This window comes from Pangasianodon hypophthalmus, chromosome 22 (assembly GCF_027358585.1).
Source record: "Pangasianodon hypophthalmus isolate fPanHyp1 chromosome 22, fPanHyp1.pri, whole genome shotgun sequence".
NCBI lineage: Eukaryota > Metazoa > Chordata > Actinopteri > Siluriformes > Pangasiidae > Pangasianodon > Pangasianodon hypophthalmus.
In genome coordinates, this window is record NC_069731.1 from 1384854 (window position 1) to 1407675 (window position 22822).

General features: G+C 41.6%; 1 protein-coding gene across 1 annotated transcript; it reads right to left on the minus strand.

Moving 5' to 3' along the window:
- Positions 1-17384: 17384 nt before the first annotated feature.
- Positions 17385-22576, minus strand: LOC117595783 (uncharacterized). The gene is made up of 6 exons (XM_034298035.2): positions 22534-22576; positions 19486-19857; positions 18984-19238; positions 18434-18796; positions 17624-17878; positions 17385-17497 (listed from the first exon to the last, which is right to left on the minus strand). Exons 1-6 carry the CDS (start codon positions 22574-22576, stop codon positions 17385-17387), a joined length of 1401 nt encoding a protein of 466 aa, XP_034153926.2.
- Between the last annotated feature and the right edge of the window lie 246 nt (positions 22577-22822).

The following is a 22822-nucleotide window of genomic DNA, read 5'->3' on the forward strand; positions in this document are numbered from 1 at the left end:
TAGCAATGAGCTGACCACCGTTTCACACCTCATGCTCAACTTAGTCTTCTTCTTGTGAATTTCCTGTGTGAGATGAAAAAGTTACACACCCCTTACATTTCCTTTGTGTTGCATTTGAGCTCAATTTCATGATAGACAACTTAGCTATTTATTACATTTATTGGAATTTCAGTCATAGAGCAATTTTTGAAGTTGATTTAGAAACGATTCTTAATTTCTATTTATTTATTACTTTTGCTGTATACACAACCTGTAACAGAAACCAACACATACTTGTCTGTATACACGGCATATTTAGTAAATACTTCCAGTCTCTTTGTGTTAAAGCACATCTTTTACAGTTACTTCCTCTGCAGAATGATGGGGTTTTATTTTTAAGGCCTCAGACTTGTTTCACACTAAACTTCTAGAACAATGAAATTGTGTTTATGTTCTAAAGCGTATGATTTTTTTGGGAGGATGATGGTTAAAAGACGTGAATGAATTCACATCCAGAGTAGCCTGATTAACCAGATGCTTTATTACAACTGCTCAGTAAATGAAGAGAAAATGTACAGAGGGTCAGGTTTCCATCACTGGATGGCGATGTTGTTCTTTGCAGCAGACCTCAACACATTTTCTGTATTTGAAGACATGAACATACATCCCCTCTGCTGTTACACTCAAACTTCATACATTTATTTTCTCAAAAATATAATATAGTTTTCAGGCAACTGTAGGCTCAAGAAGAGAATCTTGCCTTTGCAGAACTATGCATTTATTCCTTTAAGTTGGGAAAGGAAATTATGCTGATCGACATTTATTTTCTTTATTAAAAATTAGCTGCAACATTAAGAGTCACTCCAGGATCACCTGTATATCTGGCACTGTCCACATTGTTTATAAATCTGAATTTGTACTCTCTGGAATAACTGAACTGCACATTGGGGATTAAGTGCAGTGTGATTTGTCTCCAACATACTCCAAGTACGACTTGGTGTTTGATGAGCTGTTAAACATGCGGTGGGTCTGTACACTTGCCCATTTTTGAGGTGGGTGCAGTGAATCTCTCCCACCCTCAATACCACGACTGAGACCCTTGAGCAAGGCACCGAAATCCCAAAAAAAGGCTGCCCACTGCTCCGGGTGTGTGTGTGTTCACTACTGTGTGTGTGCACTTGGATGCGTTAAATGCAGAGCGCAAATTCCGAGTATGGGCGACCATACTTGGCCACAAGTCACTTCACTCACTCACTTTCACCCTACAGCAAATCAAAACAAAGAAACCCAGATGAGCTAGCAAGAATAGGAAGAAAGGAGAAACTAAAGGCACAAACTTAGGACCATCAGGGGAGAAACCACCGACTGCTCACTACAGAGAGCTAACAAGGCAACAAAAGAGGTTTTTTCCCCCAAGAGAAGGAACCTGAAGACTTGAAAGGGTGGCTAGGTTGACAAGGTGAGGCCAGCCCAGCGCAGAGGAAAGGACCAGAGAACAGCTCTAGTTTTCAAAATACCAATACCAGCTTAGTCTTGCACTTACAGGGTAAACTCAAGACTGAGCATTTGAGCAACCTGTAAATAGCCCTTAAATAGGCCAGTCACATGTGGCACAGGTTACCACTAATTACTGAGAGGCAGCTCTCTGTCTCCCTCTGGTGGCAGTCCGGGGCCACGGCAGCTGCCCCTTTCACCAAAGCATTTGTACAACCTGATAATTTGACTGTGGATAATAGTAACTAGAGGGAATGAAGATACTGAATCCTCTCACAGCACAAACCGGCTCAGGATATTCCACACCCCAGTATCTCTGCATGAGATCACCTGCAAAATAAGTGTGTAGAAAAATCATTCCAAACCTAAAGAAAAAAGAGACTGATAAAGTGTCAGTCATATTTACATTTACATTTATGGCATTTGAAGTCTATCAAAAATACATTCTGATATTGGCTCACTAGGTCACAAACTAGGAATACCATCAGTCCAAGACTCTGTTGGGGAGGTAATAGACAAGTGCTCAGACAGTACTTTTTTGTCACTCAGACAATACTTAATTTTTTTTTTTTGGTAAGTGCTAACTTCAGTACTTTATGAAGAGGTAAGTCTTTAGACGTCGTTTGAAGACTGCCAGTGACTCAGCTGTTCGGACATCTAGGGGAAGTTCATTCCACCACCTTGGTGCCAGAACAGAGAAGAGTCTCGATGCATGCCTTCCTTGTACCCTGAGAGATGGTGGGAGCAGTCGAGCAGTGCTAGAGGATCGAAGGGAGCATGGTGCCGTGCGAGGTGTGATAAGTGTTTTGAGATAAGTGGGTGCTGGTCCGTTTTTGGCTTTGTAGGCAAGCATCAGTGTTTTAAATCTGATGCGGGCATCTACAGGAAGCCAGTGGAGGGAGCGCAGCAATGGGGTGGTGTGGGAAAATTTAGGAAGGTTGAAAACCAATCGTGCAGCTGCATTTTGGATCAGTTGCAGAGGACGAATGGCACTCAGAGGCAGACCTGCCAGGAGTGAGTTGCAGTAGTCCAGTCTTGAAATGACAAGGGACAGAACAAGAACCTGTGTGGCCTGTGTGAAAAGAAATGGACTAATTCTTTTGATGTTATAAAGGAGAAATCGACATGAGCGTGTCAGATTAGCAATGTGAGAGGAGAAGGACAGTTGATTGTCCATGGTTACCCCAAGGTTGCATGCAGTAACCGAAGGCAAGATCAGAGAATTGTCTAGGGAGATTGCAAGATCCTGAGATGGGGATGAATCACCTGGGATGAACAGCAGTTCAGTTTTGGTGGGATTAAGTTTCAGCTGATGAGCTGTCATCCATGATGAGATGTCTGCCAGACATGCTGATAACTGACCGGAAACATGAGTGTCTGAGGGAGGGAAGGAGAGGATGAGTTTAGTGTCATCTGCATAGCAGTGGTATGAAAACCCATGTGAGGATATGACCGCACCGAGAGATCGAGTATAGAGGGAGAGCAGGAGAGGACCAAGTACTGAGCCTTGTGGGACACCAGTGGAGAGTCTGCGGGGAGCAGATGTGGATCCCCTCCATGTCACCTGATATGACCGACCTTCCAGGTAGGAAGCAAACCATTGCCATGCTGCACCATGAATTCCTAGGCTCATGAGGGTGGACAAGAGAGTCTTGTGGTTCACTGTGTCAAACGCTGCTGAAAGGTCAAGGAGGATGAGGACTGAAGACAGTTTGGCTGATCTAGCAGCATGTAGCTTCTCAGTGACGTCCAAAAGGGCAGTCTCTGTGGAGTGTGTCAGTTTGAAGCCAGACTGATTGGGATCTTGGAGGTTGTTCTGCGGTTTGTTCAAGGGTTTTAGAAAGAAAAGAGAGAAATGATACCGGTGGGTAGTTGCTGATATCAGAGGGATCTAGAGTGGGTTTCTTCAGGATGGGAGTATCCCTTGCTCTCTTGAATGAGGTTGGTACATGACCAGATGTTATGGAGCCATTGATGATAGTGGTGATGAAGGGGAGGAGGTCTTGAGAGATGGTCTGGAGCATTGTGGAAGGGATTGGATCCAATGGGCAGAGACAAGATCTGTGTTGAGTTGCGATTTCTTCCACTTTTTGTCTGCTGTTCTTAATTCTCTCCAATTACTGCGTAACACATCTGATAGCCAAGGAGCAGGGCAGGATATCTTCCTGGGTTTAGAGGATAGAGGACAAAGGAGGTCCATGGATGAGGAAAGTGAGGAGAGGAAAGTGTCAGTGGCTACCTCCAATGGTAGTGAGGAAAAGGAGTCAGGGACAGGAAGGGATGACAGGGTGCAGGAAGCTAAGGAGGAAGGGGAGATAGAGTGGAGGTTTTACGAGTGGGAGAGAAGTATAGATGGCTGGTGGTTTTAGGCAGGATAGGGAGGGTGATGGTGAAGGATACCAAGAGATGGTCAGAGATGGCTTAATTTGTCATATCATTTGTAATCTTAAGTGTTCCTACAACACATACAAAATTCCAGGACAAGGACAGTTATAGTGATGACTTTTAATTAGTCATTTTATTTAGTTTTTCTGTAAGTAGATTTTTATGATGACTGGGTTGTTTAAAAATAAAAAAAAAAAACATGGTGACCATCGGTCAATCAGTGTTCACCAGGCATTTCTCAGTTCTTGGACCCCACAGATTGCTGCTTTTGTCTAGTTTTATTGTTTAATACATCATCAGCATTGTTAAAGGCATTACAATCAAAGTTTATAACTATATTTATAACTTTAAAAGTGTGTGTTGTCATTTAATAATAAATAAACACATTAAAGAAGAAATGTACAAATGTAATTCCAGTAGTGTGACGAATCAGTGCTAGATCCAACTCAGATGAAACAGAACCACTGGCTTAATGCACCAAAACAACGACAAACTGACACTAAATCTCACACACTTACCTTTTGATAATCCCTCTCCACCACCCAAAGGGCTGGTAAAATGAAGCAATCAAGATGTGATTGAAGTGGAGACTTTCAGCTTTAATTCAAGGGGTTTAACGAAATACTGCATTAATTGTTTAGGAATTACAGCCATTTTCTAGAGTCCCTCCATTTTCACAGGCTAAAAGTAATTGGACAATTGACTGATAAGCAGTTTCATGGCCAGGTGTGGCCTGTTTCCTCATTATTTCATGACAAATTAAGGAGATAAAAGGTCTGGAGTCGATTGCAAGTGTTGAATTTGCATTTGGTAACTGTTCATGGGAACTCTCAATATGTGGTCCAAAGAGGTGTCGATGCAAGTGAAAGAGGCCATCATTAGGCTGAAAAAAAAACAGACCTATCAAAGAGATCTTTGATAGAAACCTTAGGAGTAGCCAAATCAACAATTTGGTACATTCTTAAAAAGAAGTAATGCACTGGCGAGCTCAGCAACACCAAAAGTCCTGGAACACCACGGAAGACAACGAAGGCACAATCGATGTGGTGCTGGCAAACATAGTCCCCAATGTATGGAGACTTTTGGGACACCCTGTATGTATGTATGTTAATACATATGCATCAGTAATGTTTATTTTAAAATATTGTGGTTTTTTTTTTTTTTTGATGGATTGCAGGAAACCAGGCTTCTCATGGTTGTTTCTATCTCCTGGTTTGTTCCCTCTGATTCACCATTGGATTGGTGAAGGAACTCAGAAGACAGGCTGGCTGAGGCACCATTAAGCTGTCAGCATTCCAGAATCAAGAAACAATCTAAGGTCCTCAATGTAAGTATGCAACCTGATGACATGTTGGAGCATAATTTTAGCAGTCTCTCGACCAAAGGGAACTTTGGGCAATAGTGTGAGGTGACAGGCCTTCGAAAATCTATATACCGTGACAAGAATAACTGTATTACCATGTGAAGATGGTAAGACAGTGACAAAATCCATGGAAACATGCAACCAAGGATGAGAGGGGTGGGACGAGGATTTAACAGGCCTTGTGGGGAAGCTCTGGTGTTCTTGGTCCATGTACAGGTGCTACAGATGGCTACAAAAGATCTAATGTCCTACACCATCTTCAGCCACCAGAGACATCAACAGACGAAGTCTGAGGTCTTTGACACTGCTGGATGAAACTGTGAAGAATGCCTCCACTACAAAACAATGGTTGATGGTCGGATGATCACCTCTGGGGACTAGGCTAGCTCAGAAGGGTTAAACTCCCTGGAAAGAGCATCAGGTTTCTCAGTTTTACTACCTGGTTGATAAGAGAGAATAAAATCAAATCTATTAAATAAAAGGTTAGGAGAGGTCGTATCAATGGGCTAGCAGGACTAAGGTTTCATTTTTGGCATCCACATCATCTTATTTGAAGGTAACAAATGTTTTAAAGAGGATTATTTTGGATTTTTTTTTAAACTGAGTGCAATATCACCACCAGCACTCATAAGAAACACACAGAATATCATGAAGGGCTAAGACTATAATTAGACATTTAGTTACATTTTGTTACATTTAATTACATTTAGAGTATATAACAAATGCCCTTATCCAGAGGAGCTTGCAGATGATCATTATTATTATTATTATTATTATTATTATTGCTACTACTACTACTAATACTGTTGTTGTTGTTGTTCAACCCTAGTTAAATTGTCCATTGCTACTGATAGATTTTAGCCCTCCCATTTAATATCAGCTGCCACTGCACATTACGTTTTAAGACTTATTAGTATTATAAGTCTAAGTTTATTTCCTGTAAACATCCTGTCTAGTAGAACATTTAAACCAATTTTTTTCTTTAACAAAATAATACACTATAATATAATAAGAATAATTCTTGTCATCTATATTTTCTCCATTTTGTAGGTTATAAGATAAAAACACTTGTCATGTTACTGAGAAACCACAAAGAAGTGGAAACAACTCTGTCCTGAAGATGTGGAAAAGCTTAAAATTACAGCTTTACCTCTGACTGTTTCAAAGCATTGACACTGGAGACTCCTTCCATAAATAATACACAAACATCTCCTTGAAGAAAACTATACCATATCAAAGACTATACAAGTTTTTTTTTTATCAGTTTATGTGGCGCGTCCACTGTAATGAGCCGGTGAATGAGTTGTGAGTGAGCTTTTTCTACAGAACCAATAACATTTTAGAACAAGTGCATTAATAAACCTGTGATATGCAGCTGTGCTACTGTCAGAGCTGCTGGTATAAAAAATTAATCAACACCTTCTGACCAATCACAATCCAGAACTTGACCGTGCTGTGGTGTAAGTTTGGTTTAGAAAGAAGTGCTACTGATACTGAGCTTCTGGTTTATGTTCGCTTACTGCTTTAATGAATCTTTGTATCTTTAAGTTAATGATTTAATAATAATTTTCCCTCATTTTCTTTTTGTCTGCTGTGGCTTGGCATTCATTTGAATAAAGGTTTTCTTATTTGAACTGGCTTCTCTTGTCTGAACATTTAATAAATAAATGTATAAATCTTTCAGTGTAAGGTTAGACTATACATTTCTGCAGAATTAAATTAAATGAAATAGATTTAGCGCTATAAATTGGTCAATGCTGCCCTCTAGTGGCTGAATCCCAAAGAGCTGCAGAAGTTCTATATTGAATGAATGGAGAAAGGCCAGGTGGACAGTGGGTCCGCCTCTCACCCACCCATATTAGTGATGGACACTCGTACCTCTGACACACCCATATTAGTGATGGACATTCGTACCTCTGACCCACCCATATTAGTGATGGACACTCGTACCTCTGACCCACCCATATTAGTGATGGACGCTCGTGCCTCTTGCCCACCCATATTAGTGATGGACGCTCGTACCTGAGCATGCACGCTGATATTACCTGAAGTGCAACATAAGATAAGCTACCATTTGCTAGCTAGCTGATGTTATCCATCATTTTAATCAAAGTAATGAAAGTATAAGTAGTGAATGTAATGTACCAACTGAAAATATAAACAGCAGTCAACTTTTACACTCAACACAACTTTTTTCTGAATGGAGAAGTGCTTTTATATACTCCACTCATTCTTTCTGTAGCATTTGTTTAAAAAGGAGAGACTGGTTAACCTTAACACACCACACTGAGTGTTCTCTAAGGTCATATAGTTAATAGTGAATTATTATCAAATGTAGCTAGTTTTAGCGGCCTTGGTTTGTGCCATCACTTCATTCGCTCATGTTGGTTTACTAGTTATAACATCACTACAACGAGCTAGCTTAAGCATCACAATGAGCAACATACTGGAGAAACTGCAGAGAATTCCCCTCTGAGGGTCTATTAGAACAGTTTACAGCATAACAAGACACGGCTTTGCTATAGAACTGTCCAGAGCTTCAGGTGTGTGTTGGAAGGTGCACGCAACTCATGACTCGACTGTCATGACCACAACTGTCAATCACCTCCTCAACCACGCTCTTTTATTTATCACCAAATAACTCCTATAAAACATCTCGTAAGGGCGAATACTTGGGGAGAGATCAGGGTGAACTGAAGACTATTTCCAAAAATATTTTGTGGAGATTGATCTTAAAATGGAAGTTCACCACCTTTAACATTCACTAATGAGAAAAGGCAGGGTTTAAAATTGTACTGCAGCCAGCCACTAGAGGGCTTCAGAGACATTTTTGCTGACTCCGGACTGCTGTTAAAAAACTAAAACCATAGTTTGATTTTGTTCAAACTTTTTTATTTATGTGCTATTTTATTATTTTATTATTAACCTTGAAATAGTACAAAATATTAAAAAGTGAATGGTTTTATTCTTAACATTTATTCTTTAAACAGGTGTATTCAAACTTTTGACACAAGCAGTGTGTGTGTCTATATATATATATATATATATATATATATATATATATATATATATATATATATATATATATATATATGTGGAAGGTGGAGTCCATGCAACAAGGGATCAGAAAGGATTTGGTGGGACAATATTAGGCAGTGTACGTTTATATGTATATATATATATATATATATATATATATATATATAAACGTATACTGCCTAATATTGTCCCACCAAATCCTTTCTGATCCCTTGTTGCATGGACTCCACAAGACCCCTGAAGGTGTGCTGTGGTATCTGGCACAAAGACATTGTAAGTCCTGTAAGTCCTGTAAGTTCCGAGGTGAGGCCTCTATGGATAGAACCTGTTTGTCCAGCACAGATGCTGGATGGGATTGAGATCTGGGGAATTTGGAGGCCAAGTCAACACCTTGAACTCTTTGTCATGTTCCTCAAACCATCCCTGAACAATTTTCGAAGCGTGGCAGGGTGCATTATCCTGCTGAATGAGGCCACTGCAATTAGGGATTACCGTTGCCATGAGGGGGTGTACTTGGTCTGCAACAAGGTTTAGGTAGGTGGTACGTGCCAAGGTAACAGCCACATGAATGCCAGGACCCAAGGTTTCCCAGCAGAACATTGCCCAGGACATCACACTGCCTCCACCGGCTTACCTTCTTCTCATAGTGCATCCTGGTGCCATCTCTTCTCTCTCTCTGAGTGTGTGAAGTTCTTACTGAAGAAGAGATGAAGAAGCTGCACTTGGCTACAATTCTGCTCACACTGTCCGGTATGAAACATCATCTCACTCTTACACAGAATTATTGTTCAGAGTTTTAACTGTTTGCTGATTGATGTTGCAGTGTGTATGGTCAGTTAATGGATTATCTAATATTAGAGAACATTTAATTTTTGATCAAATGAAAGAATTCTGATGATTTAGCAATAATTAAGTTTCAGCTCTTTTGAGTCAATAACGTGATAATTAATAAAAAATGAAACACAATTACATTGGTAATTATTAAAATTGCTGTTACTGTTAAAATCATGACATCAGTTACCATTTAGGAATCACAGCAAAGCCATTTTCAGCAAAGTACTTTTTCAGGGGCTCAAAGATATTGTCAGAAAATACAAGGCGGATTCAAGTGCGAGTTAAATATTTATTATTAAAGAGTTGGAGAGAGAGTACAGACAGAGTTCTCTGGGTGGACAAACGTGGGTGCGGTGGTGGCAGGTTTCCTTAGCAGCCCTCAGCTGCAAATGAGAAACAAACAGTCCTATGATCCAGGCTAGCTGGATTAATAGGAGAGTGATAAAACTTTCAATTTAGATACGTGAAAGACGGGATGGATTCTTCTGTACGCTGGAGGAAGTTTGAGGCGGACTGTCACTGGGCTAAGAACTTTAGTGACAATGAATGGGCCAATGAATTTAGGAGCCAACTTACTAGATACGGAGCGAAGCGGAATATCTTTACTAGAAAGCCACACTTTTTGACCGACAACATAGACGGGAGGCTTCGACCGGTGGCGATGAGCCTGAGCCTTAGCGCACGCACCCACCCGGAGAAGCGTCTGACGAGCAGTTCTCCAGGTGAGGCGGCACTTCTGAACGAAAGCGTGGGCAGAGGGGACCACGACTTTGTCCGTCGGGAGGCCATAAATGCAAAAGACGCGGTCAATGACAGCAACCGCTGTCTCCCTGGCAGGAGGTAATTTGGGCAGGGGAATAAAATGGGCCGCCTTCGAGAACCCGGTCCACCACGGTCAAAACCACCGTGTTACCCTGGGACGGAGGTAGGGCAGAAACGAAATCTAGCGCTATGTGGGACCAGGGTCTCGAAGGGACAGACAGTGGTTGAAGGAGACCCTCCGGGGGACGATTGGAAGTCTTACAACTAGCACAGACCGAACAGGCCAAAACAAAATCACGAATGTCACGAGCCATCAATGGCCACCAGAACCATTGTTTGACCAAAAAGGCAGTACGATTAATCCCCGGATGACAAGCGACCTTAGAACAGTGGCTCCAGCGGATGATGTCAGACCTTAAAACCTCCGGCACAAATAACCCACCCGGTGGGCACCAAGGACTGAGGCGTTACCCCTTGTAAGGCCGTGCGGACCTTAGACTCAATCTCCCAAGTGATAGTGGAGACCACAAGTCTCTCAGGTAAAATAAGCTCGTCTGTCGATCGGAACGATCAAAAACGCGGGACAAAGCATCGGGCTTGATGTTTTTTAGAGCCCGGACTTTATGAGATGGAAAAGACGAAGCGACCAAACAAAAAGAGCCCACCGAGCCTGCCTGGAGTTGAGACGTTTGGCCGACCTGATGTATTCAAGGTTCTTATGATCTGTCCAGACGATAAAAGGCACCCCCGAGCCTTCCAACCAATGACGCCACTCCTCCAAGGCTAACTTGATCGCCAACAACTCTCTATTACCAATGTCATAATTCTGTTCGGCGAGGGACAAACGATGAGAAAAAAAGACGCACCGATGCATCTTGCCGTCCGCGGAGGAGCGCTGGGAAAGAACCACGCCACGCCAGTTAGAAAATGCAGTGTGGGCTGCACTAGACCACCTGAAGGCACTCTTGGTGGAGGTCAAGGCGGTCAGAGGGACGGCTAGTTGGCTGAAGTTGCGAATAAAACGCAGGTAAAAATTGGCGAACCACAGAAACCTCTGCAGGGCCTTGCGGGAGTCAGGGGTCGGCCACTCCACCACAGCCTTGATCTTGTTGGGATCCATGCGCACCCCCTCGGACGAAACGATGAACCCCAAAAACGGGACTGACTGTGCATGAAAAACGCATTTCTCCGCCTTCACAAAAAGCCCATTCTCGAGCAGCCAAAGGAGCACTCGTCTGACGTGCTGAACATGTTCCTGGAGAGAGGAGGAAAAAATCAGTATGTCATCCAGGTAGACATATATGAACTGGTCAACTATGTCTCTCAGCACGTCATTCACGAGTGCCTGGAAAACCGCCGGAGCATTAGACAGGCCGAAGGGCATAACCAGGTATTCAAAATGCCTCCTGGGGGTATTAAAGGCAGTTTTCCACTCATCCCCCTTCCTTATGCGAACTAGATGATAGCCGCTCGAAAGCTGAAGACATCAGCGGCAAGGGATAAGTGTTCCTTACCGTGATGCTGTTCAGTCCCCGGTAATCAATACACGGCCGCAGAGATATATCCTTTTTCACGACAAAAAAGAACCCGGCACCTGCGGGGGAAAAGGAATGACGGATGAGCCCGGCTGCCAAAGAATCAGAAATATATTTCTCCATGGCCTCCCTCTCTGGGGCAGATAGCGAGTAAAGCTTGCCTTTAGGCGGAGACTTACCTGGCAATAATTCTATGGCACAGTCATAGGGACGGTGCGGAGGGAGAGAAGCGGCCCGAGACTTACTGAACACTTCCTTCAGGTCCATGTACTCCTTAGGCACATTAGACAGGTCCACCAACTCCTTCTGGAAAACAGAACTAGACACAGACGAACAGGCAGACACAAGACAATTAGCATGACACTGTTCGCTCCACGATAAAACTGTATTAGAATTCCAATCAATGTGAGGGTTATGGAGTGTGAGCCGGGGTGACCAAGGACAACAGGAACGAGCGGGGAATCAGCGAGTAGGAAGCGTATTTCTTCAAAGTGATTCCCCGACGTGATGAGGGTTAACGGAGTGGTGGTGTGAGTGATAGTGGAGAGAGTTTGGCCATTGAGAGCTCTGACAGAAATGGGGCGGTTAAGCGTCGACACAGGGAGGTGAAGTTGGTGAGCAAACCGATAGTCCATGAAGTTACCTTCAGCTCCAGAGTCCAAGAGGGCATGACCGGGATGAAGGGTGCCTCCCCATTGCAGCCGAACTGGGAGGAGAGTGGTGGAAGAGGTTTTACCCGCAGAAATCCCACCCGACAGTAACCTCCGACCTACTGCCGGGCATTGGCTTTTAACGGGCAGACTGAGGCAATATGTTCTGCCCCTCCGCAGTAGAGACACAAACTTCTCGTCCGATGGCGATCCTTCTCCTCCCGGGATAGCCGAGCTGTACCCACCTGCATTGGCTCCGGATAGTGCGCTGGACTGGCTGCATCAGTGGGAAAAGGGGCAAGGACATCTGTGGCTGGCGGAACTGCGCATCGTAGCCCCCATTGTTCCTGCTGCTGCAGACGCGCGTCCACCCGAATGGCGAGAGCGATAAGCTGATCCAGGGTCGTTGGAAGCTCCAGCATGAAGATCTCCTTCTGGATGCGGTCTGCCAGGCCATGCAGGAACATATCCCACTGCGCCTCCTCGTTCCAGTTGCACTCGGCCACCAGGGTGCGGAATTCGATTGAGTAATCTGAGACAGAGAGCTCACCTTGATGTAAATCGGCCAGCCTCCGAGCCGCTTCACGTCCCATCACAGCACGATCAAATACTCTCTTCATCTTCTCGGCTAGCACTTGGAATGAGGAACAGCATGGATGTTGGTTCTCCCATACCGCTGTCCCCCACAAAGCCGCCTTCCCAGACAGCAGAGACAACACCAGAGCAACCTTAGACCGCGCGGTAGAAAAAGTCTGGGTTTGGAGCGAGAAAAACAATGAGCACCTGGTGAGAAAGGCTCGGCAGAGACACGGCTCACCAGAGTATGACGCGGGAGGTGGTAGGCGTGGCTCGGGTTGAGTTGTGAGCGGCGAAATGGGGGGTAAGCGCTGGGGAGCTGACGCAGCGGGTGATGTTGCCGGCTCGGTTCTCAGGAGTTGAACCTGGGCAGTGAGCTCGGACACCTGCACTACCAAGGCTTGCACCGCACAACCCGTAGCGACCATCTGCTCCTCTCGTCATTCAAGACGCGCGGCCGCGTTCGACAGGAAGTCGCTGACATCTGAGGCACTCGCTGAATCCTAAATATTTATTATTAAAGAGCCAGAGAGAGAGTACAGACAGAGTTCTCTGAGTGGACGAACGTGGGTGTGGTGGTGGCAGGTTTCCTTAGCAGCCCTCAGCTGCAAAGTAGAAACAAACAGTCCTATGATCCAGGCTAGCAGACAATAATCCACCGGGGTGCAGGGAATCAGGAACAGAGCAATCACGGAAGCTACACAGAACACAGACACGAAAACAACGAACTGACAAAGACAGGACAAACACTGAGGCTTAAATAGAGCAGTAAATGAGTGGCAGCTTACATTTACGGCATTTGGCAGACGCCCTTATCCAGAGTGACTTACAATTATCTCATTTATACAACTGAGCAGTTGAGGGTTAAGGGCCTTGCTCAAGGGCCCAGCAGTGGCAGCCTGGTGGTACTGGGATTTGAACTCTCATCCTTCCGATCAGGAGTCCAACATCTTAACCACTGAGCTACCACTTCCCAGCTGAAACTAATGAGCTAATCAACGGTAGTGCACAACACGGCCAGAAGAGGCCGGTGAACCCATGAACCGTGACAGGTATTTGGACAAAGTGGCATAATTGTAAATATAACAATAATTTTAATACTTGGATGAAAATCCTTTGCAGTCAATGACTGCCTGAAGTCTGGAGCCAGTGTTCTCAAAACTCAAATTCTGAGTTTCCTCCCTGGAGATGCTTTGCCAGGCCTTCACTGCAACCACCTTGAGTTGCTGCTTGTTTGTGGGTCTTCACCTCTGTAGGATTTAAGACTTGCTAATATCATAGGAAGTGTCAGTTTATTTGCTGTAAACATCTTGTTTGGAAGGAGATTTAAAATGAATTTGTTTAACACATTCTTGTGATTTTTTAATTGTAATTCATGTTCTTTTTGAGTAAACTGGCTTCTTTTACCTCTTAGGGTGCTTTAAGCCCTATTCAGACAGGTTTAGTTTTACATGTGGAGATGGATTTAATTTCTCTGGGATTTTAGTCCCGCCTGAATCCGTCATGTCAGAAATTGTTTACATACATGCAAATGAACGCGTCTGGAAAGGTTACACTGTATTTTAAAAAGAGCCTGTAGAATAAACAAGAGGTAATATATTGTATATCCTGTCTGAATTGACATGTTGATAAAGATTGCATTATAGCCTGTGTGAAAATAGATTTTGTGCTTTTTCTTCAGTATAAAGACAGGAAGTGTTCCATCTTTTCTATTGTCTCCTGCCAAAACAGTTACTGACTTACTACTAGCCAGGTGCATTTACATTTATGGCATTTGGCAGACAAGTGCAGAAGTGCTTTTGAAGTCTCTATCAATAAATACATCCTGATACTGGTACACTAGGTCATGGACTAAGAATACCATCAGTATAGAAGCTCTGTTCGGGAGGTAATATAGTAAGAAAAGCACACAGACACCTGGCAGTTTGAAGACTGCCAGTGACTCAGCTGTTCAGACATCTAGGGGAAGTTCATTAAACCATCTAGGTGCAGAACAGAGAAGAGTGTTGATGCAGGTCTTCCTTGTACCCTGAGAGATGGTGGGAGCAGTTGAGCAGTGCTAGAGGACTGGAGAGAGTGTAGTGCATTGTGGGGTGTGATAAGTGCTTTGAGGTAAGTGGGTGCTGGTCCGTTTCTGGCTTTGTAGGCAAGTGTCAGTGTTTTAAATCTTATGTGGGCAGCTACAGGAAGCCAGTGAAGGGAGTGTAGCAATGGGGTGGTGTGGGAGAACTTAGGGAGGTTGAAAACCGGTTGTGCAGCTGCATTCTGGATCAGTTGCAGAGGTCGAATGGCACTCAGAGGCAGACCTGCCAGGAGCGAGTTGCAGTGGCAGGTACAGCCTGTATACATGTTATAGTCATGTGACCTCCTGATGTGCAAGCACGACTTGTGGCCACGCCCCCTCACAACCAGCACTTACTGTATAATAAAGGGCAAAGCAATCAGTTTGCATTAAATATATAAGGTGTGTTTAGTAGGCTACTTTTAGTGCAACGACCATGCGTACATCGTGAAGACACGCCCATCTGTGGGATTCATACAGAGAGCCCTGATCCTATGTGATTTTGCTCAGAATCACTACAAACATACTCCAACAACATTACTTATGTCAGGACCAGAGCAGGATTTGAACCCAGGATCTCTGGGTATAGGTCTAATGCTCTACTGGTGGAGCTAAACATAGACGAGAGGACCCAAAAACAGAGGCCGGTATAGGAGTAGGTTGAATGGTTTAATAGGGGAAGAGCAAAAAAAGACAAGGAATGTCAGCAGGGTGACTAGTAGCAAAAGGCAAAAAATCCAAAAGGGAAAAAAAGGGAAAAAACCAGGCAAGCAAAAAATTCAAACAATGCAACGCTCAGAAGACATCAAAAATAAAAAACAAAAGCTAGGGCAAAAATTCCAACAAAATACAAAAAACAGGGCAAAGATCCAAGGCAGGATTTTAGCAGTCACAGTCCATAAAAAAACTAGCAAGGTAGTCATACATGACAAAAAGCAGAAGAGCAGGGCAGAGACTTACACAAGGCCAAAACCAAGGCAAAGACTGAGCAAAGACTCATTATGAACACATTATCTAGTCTGGAGGTCTAATAGAAAGTCCTCAGGGTCGCCATCAGGTGGCCAAAAGGCAGAATACAGCCTGAAACCGCAAAACTAATCCTGTCTGAATACGGCTTTAGAAACAAAATTTTCTGATTATATATCAGAAAATTATATATATATGATTATATATTATATATAAAATCCCGGCACTGCCAAGCTGCCACTGTTGGATTCTTGAGCAAGTTCTTTAAACTTCATCTGCTCTGCTCAACTGTAAGTCACTTTGGATAAATGTGTCTGCCAAATGAGTAAATGTAAATGATTGTTCGCATCCTCATTTGAGCAGAGTGCTTTATCATTTTTCCCTAACAAAAACTTATTTTAAGCAAAATGCAAAAAAACAGGGTTGTCTTTTTATGTATAAGGTAACATACATGCTGTGTGAAGTTTTTTGTTCATGCTGCAGGAGATTAGATTTCTTCCTATTTTTAAGCTGTTATTTATCTTTAGATTTTGTTACTGTAATAATTAACACAGTAACAGTGATGATAATGATCATGCCCACTGCTATGTTAATGTATTTGCCTACTTTGAATAATATAGATAAAGGTTTTTTTTTTTTTCGCTATTACATCAGATCCTCAAGTCTCTAGTTTGATTTTTCAGAAAATAAATGTATGAAGTTTGAGTGTAACAGCAGAGGGAATGTATGTTCATGTCTTCAAATACAGAAAATGTGTTGAGGTCTGCTGCAAAGAACAACATTGCCATCCAGTGATGGAAACCTGAACCTCTGTACATTTTCTCTTCATTTACTGAGCAGTTGTAATAAAGCATCTGGTTAATCAGGCTACTCTGGATGTGAATTCATTCACGTCTTTTAACCATCATCCTCACAAAAAAGAAAAAAATCACATGCTTTAGAACATAAACACAATTTTATTGTTCTAGAAGTTTAATGTGAAACAAGTCTGAGGCCTTAAAAATAAAACCCCATCATTCTGCAGATTAAGTAACTGTAAAAGATGTGGTTTAACACAGAGAGACTGGAAGTATTTACTAAATATGCCGTGTATACAGACAAGTGTGTGTTGGTTTCTGTTACAGGTTGTGTAGGTTTCATTTGTGTATCAGTTGTAATTATACAGCAAAAGTATTAAATAAATAGAAGTTAAGAATCGTTTCTAAACCAACTTCAAAAATTGCTCTATGACTGAAATTCCAATAAATGTAATAAATGGCTAAGTTGTCTATCATGAAATTAAGCTCAAATGCAACACAAAGGAAATGTAAGGGGTGTGTAACTTTTTCATCTCACACAGGAAATTCACAAGAAGAAGACTAAGTTGAGCATGAGGTGTGAAACTGTGATCAGCTCATTGCTATTAGACGTTGGCATAGATATCAGAATCGTCCTCCTTCTGCTGGACATTAGTGTAGATATCAGAATCGTCCTCATTCTGCTGGACATTAGCATAGATATCAGAATCGTCTTCCTTCTGCTGGACATCAATGTCGATATCAGAATCGTCCTCCTTCTGCTGCTCAGTGTCGACACTCCTGCGCTCACACAAAAACCTGTTTGAGACACAAACTACACGTTAACTGCTGTTTACTACTAAATTAACAGTTTGGTAGTACAGCTTGTGACATGTCAAAATTGTATGCTTTTATAAAGACATTTTTTGTTTCACAAAAAGATTGTGAGTTTTTAAGACTGTTTTACCTCCTGTTGTAAATCACAGCTAGGATAGCTACGATGATGAAAATCAGTCCAGCTGTCACTAAAACAATGATCCAGATTGGCCAGTGATAAGGATTTTCAGGATTTTCACCTGTTAAACAACAGTATTTTAACATGTGAATATTTAACTGAACACAAGTCACATTATTTCCTTCAGTAATCATTAGAGACAGTCTGATATTTAAACTTCAGGAATGTTGTGAGCAGATGGACCCACCCTCGACCTGAAGGCTGATCGTTTCAGATCCTGACGTCTCATTGGTTTTCCAAGTGCAGGTATAATTCCCAGAATCCCTCACAGTTAGAGCAGGAAAGTGAAGAACGGGTCCTGATGTGTTTAACTGCTCGTTGTTCTTAGACCACACAAACTGTGAGGAACTGTGTGTGCAGTTCACATCACATGTCAGATTTAACGAGTCTCCTTGTTTAAGGATTCCGTTTCCACTGAGCCTGATTAGTGACACCTTTAAATCTTTTTCAGAGAGCAGGAAAGACTCCACGTCAGTGAATCAGGACTGAGAGGGGGTTAATAATTATACTACAGTCGCATCCTAAAGTCTGAGTCAACAACACAGTCTTATATAATGTGCTTTGTTATTTTAAAAAAATTATATTTCTTGAAAAAGATTCCATCATTTTTTATTAATATATGTTTTCTATGTAATGTCTACACCACAGAGCTGTTGAATTTTGGATTGTGATTGGTCAGAAGGTGTTGATAAATTTTCTATAACAGCAGCTCTGACAGTAGCACAGCTGCAAATCACAGGTTTCTATTAATGTGCTTGTTCTGTTATGAGAAAATAATCAACATCACGTCAGGCTGCATCACACCACCAGGTCATTGATTATTTTCCAATAACAGCATGCCCCATCATATTCTGTCATTAATTTATTAGCAGCTGAAAATATTTTTGATATCTGGTAGAATAAAAACACTCCTTCGCAGTGGAAACTTATGGAAAGTTCATTATGCACATAAAGAATATTTTATTTTAGCTTTTTATTTTTAAATCACAGCATTTACCTGCAACTTGTAGAATCACTCCAGGTTCACCGGTCCATTTGCCATCGATCACATTAGTTATGAATCTGAATCTGTACTCTCCAGAATCACTGGACTGTAGATTGTGGATTAACAAAGTGTAGTTTGATTTGTCGTCTCCAGCGTACTCAAAGTCTGACTTGGTGTTTGATGAGCTGCTATAAACATACGGTGGGCCAGGACACTGATCTCTGTTTGAGTTCATTGAGCACCAAAGCATTTGTACCACCTGATAATTTTGCTGTGGATAATAATAACTACATGGAATGGAGACACTGAATCCTCTCACAGCACAGATCGGCTTATCAGGATATTTCACACCCCAGTCTCTGTGATTGAGAACACCTGCAAAATAAGTGTGCACATAATGCCATCAAGATTTAAAAAGGTAAAATTAAAAGAAAAAATCTCCCAACAGATCTATATTAGAGAGGAAGCATGTACAGATCCTATCAATAATTTTAGACATTTCTTCAAATATTCCGACACACACACACACAGAGGCAGGAATGTTGTGAGCAGATGGACCCACCCTCAACCTGAAGGCTGATCGTTTCAGATCCTGACGCCTCGTTGGTTTTCCAAGTGCAGGTGTAACTCCCAGAATCCCTCACGGTTAGAGCAGGAAAGTGAAGAACGGGTCCTGATGTGTTTAACTGCTCGTTGTTCTTAGACCACACAAACTGTGAGGAACTGTGTGTGCACTTCACATCACACATCAGATTTAACGAGTCTCCTTGTTTAAGGGTTCCGTTTCCACTGAGCCTGATTAGTGACACCTTTATATCTTTTTTCAGAGAGCAGGAAAGACTCCACGTCAGTGAATCAGGATTTCTCACACAGTTAAAAATGTATTATTGAATAATAAACATCAGCTAAATGAGATTTCTTGATAAAATTAAAGCTGATCTCGGCAATGGATTCAACAAGTTCACAACAAGAAAGATTTGCAAAACTATAATTTATTCCTATAGGTGAGTAAACTATACAGATAGTGACTAATTTGGATTTTTATTTTAATCATTAAAATTTACCTGCAACTTGTAGAATCACTCCAGGATCACCTGTGTATCTGTCACTAGGCTGAACAGTTATAAATCTGAATTTGTACTCTCCAGAATAACTGAACTGTACGTTGTGGATTAACAAAGTGCAGTTTGATTTGTCGTCTCCAGCGTACTCAAAGTCTGACTTGGTGTTTGATGAGCTGCTATAAACATACAGTGGGTCCAAACACCTTCCTGTGTTTGTGTTCATTGAGCACCAAAGCTTTTGCGTCACCTGAATATTGGAATTTGATGTTGGATAAGAATAACTACAGGGAATGGAGACACTGAATCCTCTCACAGCACAGATAGGCTTATCGGGATATTTCACCTCCCAGACACTGCTCTGAGAGAGAACACCTGTGTAGAGAAATAAATGGAGATTAAAGGAGATTGATGAAGTTACACTGATATATTGTTTTATACAGTATATTGTGTGTATTCATGTGTGTTCATCTGATACATATACATGATACATGGGAATAAGAAAGTACAGCTTCTTCAATTGTACTTTTATTTATCAGGGCCTAAATGACAACTGTGTGGTCTTCACCAACTTCAATAAACAAATAACCTCAGGTGACAAAAAAAAAAAAAAAAAAACAGATTATAGAATGTAGTCATTTTTTTCCCAAAACTTAAACCAACGTTCAGAAACCAGGTGGGGAAAAAATACGTACACCCTACATGTCGCGTGTAAAACCACGTTTAGCAACAATAACAAAGTAAAACATTTTCTTTAGCAGTTTTTCAGTCTCTCATGTCGTTTTGGAGAAATTCTGGCCCACTCTTCTTTGCAAAGTTGCTTCAGTTCATTGATGTTTGAGGGCATTGGTTTATGCACAATTCTCTTAAGATCTCACCACGGCATCTCAATGGGGTTGAGATCTGGACTTTGACTTGGCCAATCCAACACCTTCATTTTTCTCTTCTTTAGCCATTGAGATGTCGATTTGCTGCTGTGTTTGGGATCATTGTCCTGTTGCATGACCCAATTTCAGCCCAGCTTAAGCTGCTGGACAGATGATCTCACATTTATCTCAAGAATATTCTGGTATAACGTGGAGTTCATCGTTGTCTCAATGACTGCAAGTTTCCCAGCTCCTGTGGTTGCAAAACAAGCTCAAATCACCCCGTCCCCCTCCATCACCACGTTTCACAGTTAGTATGAGGTGTTTGTGGTAATATGCTGTGTTTCATTTTCACCAAACATGGCACTGTGCATGATAACCAAACATCTCGACCTTGGTCTTATCAGTCCAAAGGATATTGTTCCAGAACTTTTGTGGTTTGTTCAGGGTACTCAATCTTCCATGAAAGTCATACTTGTTCAGTCTTTTTCTGATTATGCTGTGATGAACATAAACATTTAATGTACTTACAGAGGCCTGTATGTCACATGATAGCTCTGGGGCTTTTCTTTATACCTCTGAGCATTAAAGGGTCTGTTCATAGACTAAATTTGCTGGGACACCCACTCCTGGGAAGATTGGCAACTGTCTTGAAGGCTCTCCTTTTGTAAACAATCTGTCACACTGTAGAATGACAAATTTCAAATCGTTTGGAGATGGCCTTATAACCCTTCTCAGATTGAGAAGCAGCAACAATTGCCTCTCTGAGGTCATGGTCCTTTCTTCTTGGTATGATGTAGACACACACCTGAGTGCTCCAGAACCCCAAACTGCCAAAAGTTCTGCTTTTATAAAAGCTAGTCACACTTCTTGATGATTAACTAATCTACAAATCTTGTGCATTTCTTTAGTGTGACACCTGGCTGCTAATCACTGTCTTATGCATCATTGAGAAATAAATATTAACAATCATGGCCGCCAGATTTCAAATTAAATTTATTCATCTCCATTAAATTGACATGTTTTGAATATTTTAACAGAGATAGTAGACTAGACCTGAATCAGTATTTTATTAGTGTTAAGTGTTTTATTAGGATGTCTCCTTTAAAAAAAAAAAATGTACAAAGCTCTTGCTAAGGCCACAGCCATGTAGTTAGCTAGTCTTGTTAAATAATCCTGAATACTGAATATTTAAAAGGAGCTAATTTATAATATTTTCTAAAGAAGCATTATAAATGAAAATGAGGTGCGACACAAACACTAAGTGTCCTGACAGGTAGATTCACACTTATCCATTAATACCTTTTCAAAATGTTCCACGCAACTATTTATCCTGTCTTAAAAGTCTCATGTGTCTCTCTGCACTCTTTCAAAAGCTAATCTCAGAAGCAGCAATGTTTCTTTCTTCAAAAGCTCCTTCAGCACACACAATTCTAACTTATTCTTTTAGCTTACTGCATGATTTTACTGCCATCAGAAAGACTTTCCAAAAGAAGGAAAACATGACAAACATGACTCCTCATAAAATGTCTTCATCTTAATATTACCTCTGGAAAAAACTGACTTTCCTTACATGATGATATGAATGGTTTTATCAGCACATGGCAACCTGTCTGAAATGTAGTACAGCTACCTGGGGCTCAGTCTTTTCTGTCTGTTAGTTAAAGGTCAGAGGTTAGATGTACAGCAGGAATCTAGTGGGTGCTCTTGTGTTCTTTGTCTTATCTGTTTTTGATCTATAATCGCACTATTCAGTGTCTCCCAGATGAGGATGGGTTCCCTTTTAAGTCTGGTTCCTCTCAAGGACCGTCACCTCTGGCTCGCTGATTAGGGATGAATTAATAAATTTCAAATTTATATATTTCTGTCCATCTGTTTTCTTACACTGTCCATTGTTAAAAGCGCTATACAGTACAAATAAAATTGAATTGAATCTTGATCTTAAATCTTGAGATTTTAATGAGAGTTAATTACTAATGTTTTGTTTCTTATTACTGAAATTTACTTAATCACCATTAGAAATCTTTCATCAGCTTGAAATCAAACATTCACTGACATTAGACAGTATAATGTGTTTGTGGAAGTGTATAATCCAATAACTGACCGTACACACTGCACCATCACTCAGCAAACAGTTAAAACTCTGAACAATAATTCTGTGTAAGAGTGAGATGATGTTTCATACCGGACAGCGTGAGCACAATCGTAGCCAAGTGCAGCATCTTCATCTCTTCTTCAGTAAGAACTTCACACACTCAGTGTTGGGTCTATGTATATACACTGAACTCACTGACGTGGTCATGAAATGTGAGAATTAAAAGTACTTCCTGGAATAATAGAATATACCCAATATAGCTACAAACTAAGCCACCACAAGAGTGTCAAAGCATTAAGACAGGAAGACGAGCAGAGGCCTCATGCATTGTCTCACACACACACAGAAGTTATTAAAAAACAATTTTGATTCAGAAATA